We start from the raw sequence: 10,824 nt of genomic DNA on the forward strand, positions 1-10,824 counted from the left end.
CCGCCGGCACCGCACGCCCCGGCCCCTCCTGCCCATCACACTCTCGTGGGTTTTTTACCTTCCTGACCCCACGCGAAGGCGCCCGGGCTGGGCTGGGCTGGGGGCCGTGCCTCTCCGCCCTGCGCCCCCACCTGGACTCCCCTCCCTCCTGGTCCGACGCTTCGTCCCCACCTCCTCCCCATGGGCACCATCTCTACCATTACTTCCCCCCACGGGCCAGGCCGGGCCGGGTCCCCCATCTGGGCTCTGCGTCCCCCCCACCCCGCGGGGCTGGGCTTCGTGGGGAATCAAGCTTCGTGGCTTTTTATGAAGAATCCCGAACCCCGCCTAGGAGCCCGCTCCACCCTCAGCCCTCAGCCCACCGGGCCCAGGGACCACAGTGGCTGGACCAACCCAGGACCAGGGCGCCTGGGCCTCTCCCCTCTCCCAGCTGCTGGGGAGGGGAGATGGGGGCTTCCCCTCACCACACCTGTGGCTGTTCCCACACCCCCCTTGAGTATCCCAGGAAAAATAAAACGGCAGAACTGCACTCGAGCCACCTGCTCTCTCCAGAAGAAGCCACCTCTGCCCCGTGCGTGGGGAACAGTGGGTGGAGGGAGGAGCGGCTGGGAGCCCACGCTCTTGGTTTCGGGAGAGCGGGGGTGGCCTGGGCCAGCCAGGGAAAAGGGGATTCGGCCCCCTGGCGGCCACAGAAGACCTGAGCAGTGCTGGAGGGATCCGGATGGGGTGAAGAGAGGAGGACTTCGACCTCTCCACTCCTCCTAGCTCAGTCCATTTCTCTCTCTGCCTCCCAGGGTTCCCGCAGAGAGGGAAGCCCAGAGCCCGGTGCCTGGCACACAGCATGTGCTCAATAAACAGGGGGTGCTGTTATTCTCAGATATGGACAAATAATTGGTTTCCTTTCCCCTAAAGGCCCACTGTTCCCTCTGCTCCAGTCATTCCTGATCAGCAGTAGAAAAACTCTTCAATTAAGTGCATCACGTTTTCTGATGCCTCCTATGGGTGGGCACTTTGGTGGGGGCACAGGAGGAGGAGAACACAACTTTCCTAGGAAGCTAAATGGCAACCCAAACGCAGTGGTGATGACTAATATTTATGGGGTGCTTATTGTGGGTTAGGCAGGGGGTGAGTGCTTCACATGCATGAGGCTCATCCTTAGGACAGGTGAGACAGCAGAAGCTCAGGAGAGCTTAAGGGACTTGTCCAAAGTCACAGGCGGGGCTAAGAGAGGTGGGCCTGGGTCTGTCGAATGCTAAACCATGAGTTTTTAGCTCGACAGCCTTCGGAGCCCAGAAAGAGTTTGCTGGCAGCCCTCACCCAGAAAGCCACCTTTCCAATCCCTGGGGTTGATGTATGCCCCTGAGACAGGAGAAAAAGCCTTCCAAGGGGTTGGCTGCTCTTCTGGGCCACACTGGATGTGAGCCTGGCGCACAGCATGGGCCACACTAGCCAATTCTGCTCATTCATTCAGCAAACGTTTCTCAAGATTTCCTATTGGCACTGTCCAGCACCGGGGAGATAGCCCTAAACAAGTGTAGTTTCTACTTCAATGGCTCTAACGGTCTTATGGGAACAACAGACAAGTAAACAAGCAGTTACAATAAAAGGTGAGTGCTGGGAAGATGACTGGGTATTAGCCACTGAAGGGCGGCTGGGGCTAGGAAGAATGATCCACAATCACAGAACAGCCATGCAAAGGCCTGGAGGAGAAAGAGGCGTTGGGAGTGCAGAGGCTTGATCATGCTGGGCTTTTGGGTCAGTTTGAGGAAGGTGGGTCTGGGCCCTGAGGGCCATGGGGAGCCACAGAAGGAGTTTGAACAGGTGAGTGGCATGAACAGATATTTTACAGGCTGGTCTGGGAGACCACCTGAAAAGCAAGAGATCATACACACACACTCCTGTGAGACCACTGGAAGGTGGAGAGGACTCCCATATGATCCCAGTTCCCACAAAGGAATCAGCCTGGAGCTTATGCCAAACAGATTCCCTAGCCCTATCCAGGATTTAGTGAAGAGACTCTCTGCCCTCAAATGAGTTTTCAACAAGTGCACCTGGTGGTTCTGCTGGGCAGCCAGGTGTGGAAACACTTAGATTGGAGGACGGTCTAAAGGTTTCAACTGGAAATGCTCACTTGTCTGTTTCCCCAGACTGGCCAAGTGAGGCTCTGGCTGGGTCACTTTACCTCTCTGAGATTCAGTTTTCTCATCTCTGAAATTGGGACACGGATGAGGTTTGAACTAGACAATACTCAGAGCAATCCTGTTGTTATCAGCACCATTTTACAGATGAGAAAACTGAGGCTTGGAGAGGTTAAACAGCTTACCCCAAATCACAAAGCTGGGAAGTGGCTGAGTCTGGGTTTAACTCTCATAGTACAGTATGTGTTTTTTTTATGGGTCTATGTCTTTTCCCAGAAACTTGGCCAGGTTTCCCAGGGACCGTGAGATATATGGGAGTGGGCACAGAGGACCAGGGCAGTACCTGCAACTGTGTGGGCATCCTGCTGCAGACATGAAGTCTAAGATCTCCCTGTGTGGGCTGATGTTGAGAGGAGTCTCCTTGGGGTGCTGTGGCTGGGTAGCTGTGCTGGGCTCCATAGGTAAGTGAAGGATTAGAGCCCGTCCCTGTGCTTGAGTTGCTCGCAGTCTGGCATAGCCAGGCACATAAACAGAAAGGTACAGTACAAAGGGAAGCCTGCTCTCCCAGAGGGGCTGCAGAGACCAGGGAGGGAGCCTCTAGCAGCTGGGGGGTCTGGGAAAGCTTTCAGACTCAGAGAACTGGGTCTTGCAGAATGAAATAGAGTTTTGCAATCAAGAAAAAGAGGGGAAGATGTTCATTTCAGGCAACAGGACCAGCTTGGGCAAAGGCATGGAAGGGTATGTGTGTGGAGAAGGATGGGAAGAGCAGAGACTGGAGAGAGGTGACAGGCTAGGACAGAGGGGTAGAGGGCATAGAGAAGATGTGGCCAAAAGGGAACCATGGGGAGGGGGGTTAAGCTGGAGATTTCATGGTTTTATTTAAGTTCTTGAAAGACTCTTTGGCCAAGAGAAGTGAAATGGACTGGAGGGGGCAACGGAAGGCAAGAAGACCACTGAGGGAGTCGTGAAGGTGGTCCAGGTCATAGATGATGATGATGAATCTGAGAGATTCAGGCATCAGATTCAGGAGGCAGAGGTGCTATGTGCTGGATCTGGGGAATAGGCAAAGATGAAGAGGCCTTGAAGATGCCACTCAGGTTTTTAACTTAGTGAATAAGTAATGCCATAAATGGACATAGGATATTACAGAAGGAGGAAGAAATCTGGAGGATACTGACCATACCGGTGACCATTTACTGAGCACTTAGGAGGTACCAACCAAGCACTTTCTAGGTATTTGGTGAATTAGTACTCAGAAAAGCCCTAGGGGTGGGTACTACTATTGTCTTTTTTTAAAACGAAGCGTGTAAATAGCTTTTCTGAGTTAGGAGGCAGCAGAGCCGGGATTTGAACCCAGATCTGTCTGGCTCCTAAGTCTGTGCTCTCAAGCCCCACTCGGCTCTGCCTGATGGAACTGCTAGCCATCACTGGAGACTCCGGTCAAGGGCAAGTTCCTCCAGGGAGCCTTCCCCGATTCTTCCTGGGGCTCCTTCTCTGTGCCACTTGTGCATACTTCTGTTGATACATTTCTCCTGTTCTATTGATGTTTTTAGACCTGTGTTCTTCCTGGTCAGCCAGAGAACTCCTGCGGGCAGGGATGGTCTCAGTCATTTTTGCATCCCCAATGCCTATCACACATTAATTGGCTTACTGAATGCTAGTTATTCCAGGCAGTTCTGTTCCCTTCTCCTCTACCTATTCAATAAGTGAACAAGGTCTGCTATTCCACGTATTTCTTTATACTGTTCCTTTCTCTCCATCTCCACTGCCAGAGGTTAGCATTGAGCTCCTCGAGATTGTAGAGGAAAAGCGTATCCATAAACCTGATTATGCAGTCTAGGAGGCTTCCTACTGAGGTGTCCCTTCAGCTTGAAAAATGAGCCAGAGCGACCTTGGCTAAAGAAAGGTGGGAAGGGCACTTTCAGGTAGATGAAACAACATAAATAAAGGCACCGAGGTGTGAAACAGTTTGGTCGGCACGGGGGAATACGAGGGGTTTAGCATGTGTTACTAAAGATAAATAAATATGCCTGGCTGAGACTAGAGGGCTGAGGGTGGAAAGGCAGGGCTGGGAGGGGGCATTACCGAGCTTGAGCTTTGGCGTTTGTTTCCATCTGTGATAAAACAGACGTATGTACAAGGCGCAGCGGGGACACAGAGGAGGGAGTGGATATCTGTGCCTGAGGGGTCAGGTAAGACTTTTGTTGTTAGTGCCGTTGGGTTGACTCCAACTCTCAGTGACCCTGTGTACAGCAGAGTGGAACCCTGCCTGGTCTTTTCGCGCCATCCTCTCACCTATCAGGCACTATGCCAGACAGTGCTCCCCGTCTGTTCACAGGGTTTTCATGGCCAATGTTTTTGGAAGTGGTGGCCAGGTCCTTCTTCCTAGTCTGTCTTGTCTGGAAGCTCCACTGAAACCTGTCCACCATGGGTGACCCTGCTGGTGTTTGAGAAACCGGTGGCATAACTTTCAGCATCACAGCAACACACAGCCACCACAGTATGACAACTGACAGACTGGGTGGGGTGGAGTGGGGATGTGGGGGGTGGGGTTCCCTGACCAGGGAAACAACCTGGGGCACCCTGGTTAGAGCGCCAAATCTTACCCACTAGGTAAGACTTAGGTTTTACTGTATTTCTATTATTTGTAGACTAACAATTGTACCATTTCTTTCCCTGCTTGCTATGTGCCTGGTACAGCACTTTACATACATCATCTCTTCTAACCCTCACAACATCCTGTGAAACAGGTGTTACTACCTTTACACATAAGAGGGAAAGGAGGCTCAGACAGATGAATAATGTTCCCAAGGTCACACAGCTAGAAAGCTAGCCCAGATCTGAAGCGTTCTTAAGCACTAAACTATATTCTGCTAAAGAGAGCTGCTTGAGGTCAGGGATCATGTCTTTTGTTTTTGCGCGCCCAGACCTAGGTCTTAGAAGACGCCTAATAAACATCAGTTGAATAAACCCATGCTTGACCGACCTTTCACTCTCCCCGCGAGAAAAAGCACGGGGGGACGTCACTGGTAAACCTCCTGGCCACTAGGGGGCGCTGTACCATCTCCGCGAGGCGGGGCCGGGCTGCGGTCGCCTCGCTTCCTCCAGGCCTTTGGCTGGAGCTCAGCCAATCCCTGCGCTCCGAGGGAGCCGGCGGCCGGGGGGCGGGGCCCCGGGGCGAGGCCCGCGGGCCGCTGGGAGTGGCGACATCGGTGCTCCCGGCGGCGGGTGGAGGGCGGGGAACGGACCGAGGACCGCTGGCCGCGGCGCAGGTGAGCACGCGGTCCCGGCGGGCATTCCCTCGCCCCGGGCGGCTGCCGGAGCTGCCCACTGCCATGGTGACGGCTCCGGGCCGTGACCTCTGAGTAGGGGGAGGGGTCATCGCGAGTGTCCGCTCCGGCCTTGCCTGACGGGTCCCTCTCTTCCCGGAGCTCGGGGACCCTCTGCGGCGAGGGCTTCTCGGCGTCGGGCACGTGGGTGAGGACGGACGCAGGCGTGCCCGTGAGCGTGGTGGGATAGGGCGGGGGAGCGGGAGCCCCGAGGAGGGAGAAGGGTAGGTACGTGGACCCTGCCCTCACGTGCGCTCCCATCCCTGCCCCGGGCTGAGTGACGGTCAGGGTTAATTCTCCCCCGGCTCAGATCTTCTCTGTCCTCTTCGCCAGTTTCGGGCTGCGGCTTCGGGTCTCGTTGGGCCCCAGGGCCCGGTACCAGGGCAGGTTTCCCGGCAACTCAGTTGACCTTTACCGGACTCTCAGGCCCCCTCCATGCCGGGCTGGAAATATGCCTCACGGTATTTGCCAGACACGTTTGCCTCTTTCTTTTTGATGCCCTGCGGATGACGTGTTAGACTATCCGGCTTCTCGTAATCAGCTAAGGCACCTGCTGCCGCCTGTTGAGGGCGGCTGGGTGAATGACTGCTGTGGCTTTACACTAGTACGTTGCTTGAGCTGTCAGTCAGTCATTCAACAAACTTTTGGAGCATTTTTTGCCAGGTGGAGTGGAGGAGGAGAGGGATGGATAGGGCACAGTGGGGCCGAACAAACATGGTCTTTGCCCTCTTGGAGCTTCAAGCGTTTTGAGAAACGCAGACTGGTGGGGTAGGCCAGCACAATGGCTGACACAGAGAAAGTGGTTGTAAGTGTTGACTAAATGAATTGACTTTTTTGGGAAAGATTAGAATGTGAGCAGGGCGACAGAGAGAGACCTTGTGCTGCATATGAGAGATAATAGTAGTTGTGGACTCGTGCTTCATAATGTTTTAAGACAAACTGGAAATCTTAGTGGAGAGTTGCTGTTTAGGGAAAGTGTTTGCTTATAAAGAGAGAACTTGCCTAAAAGGAAAGAAAATGGAGAAGTAGTAGGTTAGTGATTCTTAGGGGGTGCTTTTAAACAACTTCCAAATCTTATAATTTCATAAATCTCTGAAAATAATTTTAGAGTTTGCTAAAAGGGAAGCTCTTCTAGGTAGTGAAATGCCAAGTGGATGGGGAAAAAAATTGCAGGAAGCTCTCCTCAAGTCCAGGATTTGGACAGAAACCATACATCTATCTGCAGTGTGTTCTTTCCACTAGAGAGAACACAGGCGTTGAAGTTGGAGAACCTGGGTTCAAAATCAGTGACTCCATCGCTTCTGGTGATCTCGGGCAAGTTGACGCAGTGTCCCTGAGCCTTTGTGGCCTCAGATAAAAATCTGGGCCAGAGATGTTGTGAAGATCAGTTGATGACCAGTGTATGAATTGTCCAGCGTAGTGCCTGGTGTTAAGACGAAAGGCTGGGAGGGGAATCTTGGAGCTGCTGCAGTACTTTCCCTGATGATGGTCCGTTATAGTCTTTCTTGGGTCCACAAAATGCTGGGATTCCTCCAAAGAGAACTGGAACCAAAGAGACGGAGAGCGTCATCTCAGTCTTTGGTAAGGTTTCCACTGTTCACGTTAGACCGGACATAGCCAAGTTGGAGAAATACCTACCAGGGCACAAATGGAATGATCTTTTAGTTGAGACTTTTGGGCAAGCTACTTAATTAACCCTTTGATAATGCCATCTACCTCATAGCGTGGACATGAGGATTAAAGGAGATAGTGTTTATAAAGTGCTTAGCCCCAAGTCTGGCACATAATAAGTACTCAATAAATGGTAGCTATCATTATTATGATCATTGTGAATAATCTTTGATAATTGTTAATAGTGGTAATAATCATTTGAGACTAAATGGCTATTAGAGTGACCCAGTTTGTGTGTTTTTACATTACTTTGGTGTTGTCTTACTTCATTTCAGGAGGCCCTGGGGCCATTCCACTTCTTTTTTTTCTGCCGTGGCTTGTACAGTGGTTTTTTGGTTTTTGGTGAGGAAGATTGGCCCTGAGCTAAAATCTGTTGCCAATTCTCCTCTGTTTTGCTTGAGGCAGACTGTCTCTGAGCTAACATCTGTGCTAATCTTCCTCTGTTTTGTACGTGGGATGCTGCCACAGCGTGGCTTGACGAGCAGTGTGTTCGCCGGCCCCTGGGATCCAAACCCGGGAACCCTGGGCTGCTGAAACAAAGCATACAAACTTAACCACAATGCTACTGGGCCGGCCCCAGTACAGTGGTTTTTTTTACGGAGAATTTCCAAGTCCTCATATGTCCAAAGTATGCATAATGGGTTGGTGACATTTTTAGGAGCTTATTATGCAAACGTGAGGATATGGGTTTAATTGAAGAGTGTGTATTTTGAAAGGAGTTTGGCCAGCAGATTTGTAAAGTATAGATTTGTGTCACTGCTAGAAAAATCAAGTTCAGAATAGGAAAGAAAAATTATCTATTTATTTACCTAAAATCCAGAATGCTTGGGTAGTGGATTAGGATTTTGGCTGCGTAAATGTGCTCCTTATTCTTTATGTGAGGCGAAGGAGCTACTGCTCGTTGTCCTGCAGCCAGGAGACTCATAATGGGATTGTGTGTGATGGGGAGAGAGCGGCTGGCTGTGCTCATGGAGAAGTTGTGTAGAACGGAGAAAGGCTCTTTCCCGTTCTTGAGATGTTGGCAAACAGGCACGGGGGCCTGGGGTCTCCATTGGCTTGAAGCTTTCTTAGGTAAGGCTCAGAGGTCCCCTCGTGGGGAACACTGCCATACATGCTTGCATAATTTGCATAAATGTCAAAGAGTCTAGTACATATAATAGCAATTCTCCCTCCCTGCCCTAACAGTTGAATCTTTCACAATTTCCTAGATCGTTTCAGGAACCCAACTGCTGCATGAAGCCAGGTTCCCCCTTGCATTACTCTCCTTAGGGTGGATGCTCAGTGAATTGTGCCGGGCCACCTGAGAAGTGGAGAGCCCTAGTGGGTTGTCCGTATTTGGTGGGCAGGAGGTGCTAGTTTCTCTCTGATGCTGCCTGTGCTCTTCTGCAGATGTCATGTGGCCTGTGCTTTGGACCGTGGTGCGTACCTATGCTCCTTATGTCACATTTCCTGTTGCCTTTGTGGTCGGGGCCGTGGGCTACCACCTGGAATGGTTCATCAGGGGAAAGGAACCCCAGCCTGTGGAGGAGGAGAAGAGCATCTCAGAGCGCCGGGAGGACCGCAAGCTGGATGAGCTGCTGGGCAAGGACCACACCCAAGTGGTGAGCCTTAAGGACAAGCTGGAATTTGCCCCTAAAGCCGTCCTGAACAGAAACCGCCCCGAGAAGAATTAATGGAGGACGCAGGGCCCTGTGGGTCCTTGCGTGGGCCATGACTAGTCCTGCCACCATGTCAACCCAGCCCCAGAACCCACATCTGATTTGCTCTGTTGCTTATTCTGGCCCCTACTGCACCCGCCACCCAGCCACACACGTACTGGCTGCTCTGCTGTGTTTAGGCAGGCACAGTGGCAGCTGAGGGCCCGTGAAGAGGAAGACTCTTGAGGCTTCTGGCCTCAACGCTGCGTCTGCTGGATGGTGGCCACAACCGCTCAGGCTTCTGCACTTGTGACTGCTCTGCTGGGAACGGTGTGAAGAAATGAACGTTTCGCTCTCGGTCTCCGTGGGGAGGCGGTTCGGCCTCAAGTGGGAGTGGCTGGGGTTGGGGTGTTGCCTTTGGGAGGGACACCTACGTGTCTTGTGCCAGTTTGCGCTGGGAAGAATTCACAAGTCGACCTAGCTCCCTCACTAGTTTTTCCTGTCCTTTGCGCTCATTCTTCCTGAAATCCTGTCCCGTCAGCTCAGGAGGGGGATTCCTTGGGGAGGGAAAGCGTTTTTCTGTTTTTGGAAGCCCAGGCTGTTCACCTCCGGGCAGGTGAATTTGCTTGAAAACAATCGCCATCTTCCAGCCACCCCATCACTATGTAGCGCAAAACGTGATTAAAGTGGCATCTGAGAACCGTGTTGATCTAATGCTGTCTTCCACATGGTGTTTGGGGTCTCCGTAGGAGTTGTGCAGGAGCAGGTGTTTCAGGGTGGGGTGACATCGCCTTCACCTCCAGGCTCCGGGGCCTGGAGGCTTTGCTTCAGTCCTGTGGGTGCACTGAATCCTGGAGGCGCAGGATCCCAAGAGCACTTTTATCATGATCGCGAGAGGCTTATAGCACCTCTCAGAGTCTGAATTAGAGGAGACCTGGGGGCTTAACGATTATTATCAAAATTGCCGGTTTCACACACACGTTCCCCTCTAACAATAATAGATGTCCCTTAGAGAACATTCAGTAGGGATTTTAAAAAAAGGGCTCCCACAGTCCCAGGGCTCTAGTGCAGCTAAAAAGTTCACATTTTGTTATCTTTCACTAATTCTTGGCATAGTGTTTTTAGATGATCATTACTGTACATTTAATTTTATATTTTTTCACATAGTTTTTCATATAATCATTTTCCCATCTTGTCATGTGATCTTCATAATCCTAATTGTTTTTTTTTTTAAAGATTGGCACCTGAGCTAACAACTGTTGCCAATCTTATTTATTTATTTTTTCTCCTTTTCTGCTTTTTCTCCCCAAATCCCCCTGGTACATCGTTGTATATCTTAGTTGTGGGTCCTTCTAGTTGTGGCATGTGGGACGCTGTCTCAACATGGCCCGATGAGTGCTGCCATGTCCGCGCCCAGGATCCGAAGTGGTGAAACCCTGGGCTGCTGAAGCGGAACGCGCAAACTAAACTAGTCGGCCACAGGGCTGCCCCCCCCTTTTTTTTCTTTCCAAATTGTTTTTAATAGCTGCATAATTGCCCATCAAGTGGTAATATAGCATAGTTTGTTTTTAATAATTTTCCTGTTGCTGGATGTTTGGGTTTATGGTTGTTCACTAGTATAAATGCTGCAAAGACAATCTTATGTAAGGCTTTCCCTGCACTTGGGACTCAATGGAAGGAACAGTAAATGGCATTTTGGATGAAATGGAATGAGCAGTTTTAAGGGTCTCCATGCATAATACCAAATGTCTTTCCCAGAGGGCTGTGGGAGGTTGTACTACATGCTACCACTTAAGGTGTCGCTGGTGAGGCTGGAAGGGGAGTGAGAGCAGAGGCAGGAAGAGGCTTAAGAACATAGTGCCTTGTGAAGTTTGACGTTTAACCTAAGTGAGCAAAGGCAAGTAACGAGCATTTGATGAAGAACAAACTGCCTTTAAAATGTTTGCTCTGTTGCTTATCTCAGGATCTGAGGCCTGGTGGTGTCAACAGGTGGGTGAGGGTCGAATTCCTGAACAGGTAGAGATGCTGGCTGTGGAGTGGGAGGAGCTG

At 51.3% G+C, this 10,824-nt stretch overlaps 1 protein-coding gene across 1 annotated transcript; it reads left to right on the forward strand.

Annotated features, from left to right (window-relative positions):
- Positions 1-5,283: 5,283 nt before the first annotated feature.
- Positions 5,284-9,475, forward strand: SMIM12 (small integral membrane protein 12). The gene is made up of 2 exons (XM_046660002.1): positions 5,284-5,410; positions 8,528-9,475. Exon 2 carries the CDS (start codon positions 8,533-8,535, stop codon positions 8,809-8,811), a length of 279 nt encoding a protein of 92 aa, XP_046515958.1. The 5' UTR covers positions 5,284-5,410; positions 8,528-8,532; the 3' UTR covers positions 8,812-9,475.
- Positions 9,476-10,824: the final 1,349 nt, after the last annotated feature.

This window comes from Equus quagga, chromosome 5 (assembly GCF_021613505.1).
Source record: "Equus quagga isolate Etosha38 chromosome 5, UCLA_HA_Equagga_1.0, whole genome shotgun sequence".
Lineage (NCBI taxonomy): Eukaryota > Metazoa > Chordata > Mammalia > Perissodactyla > Equidae > Equus > Equus quagga.

Excerpts from the sequence above, each read along its gene's own strand:
- SMIM12 (XM_046660002.1), top strand. The coding sequence starts at position 8,533 with ATGTGGCCTGTGCTTTGGACCGTGGTGCGTACCTATGCTCCTTATGTC.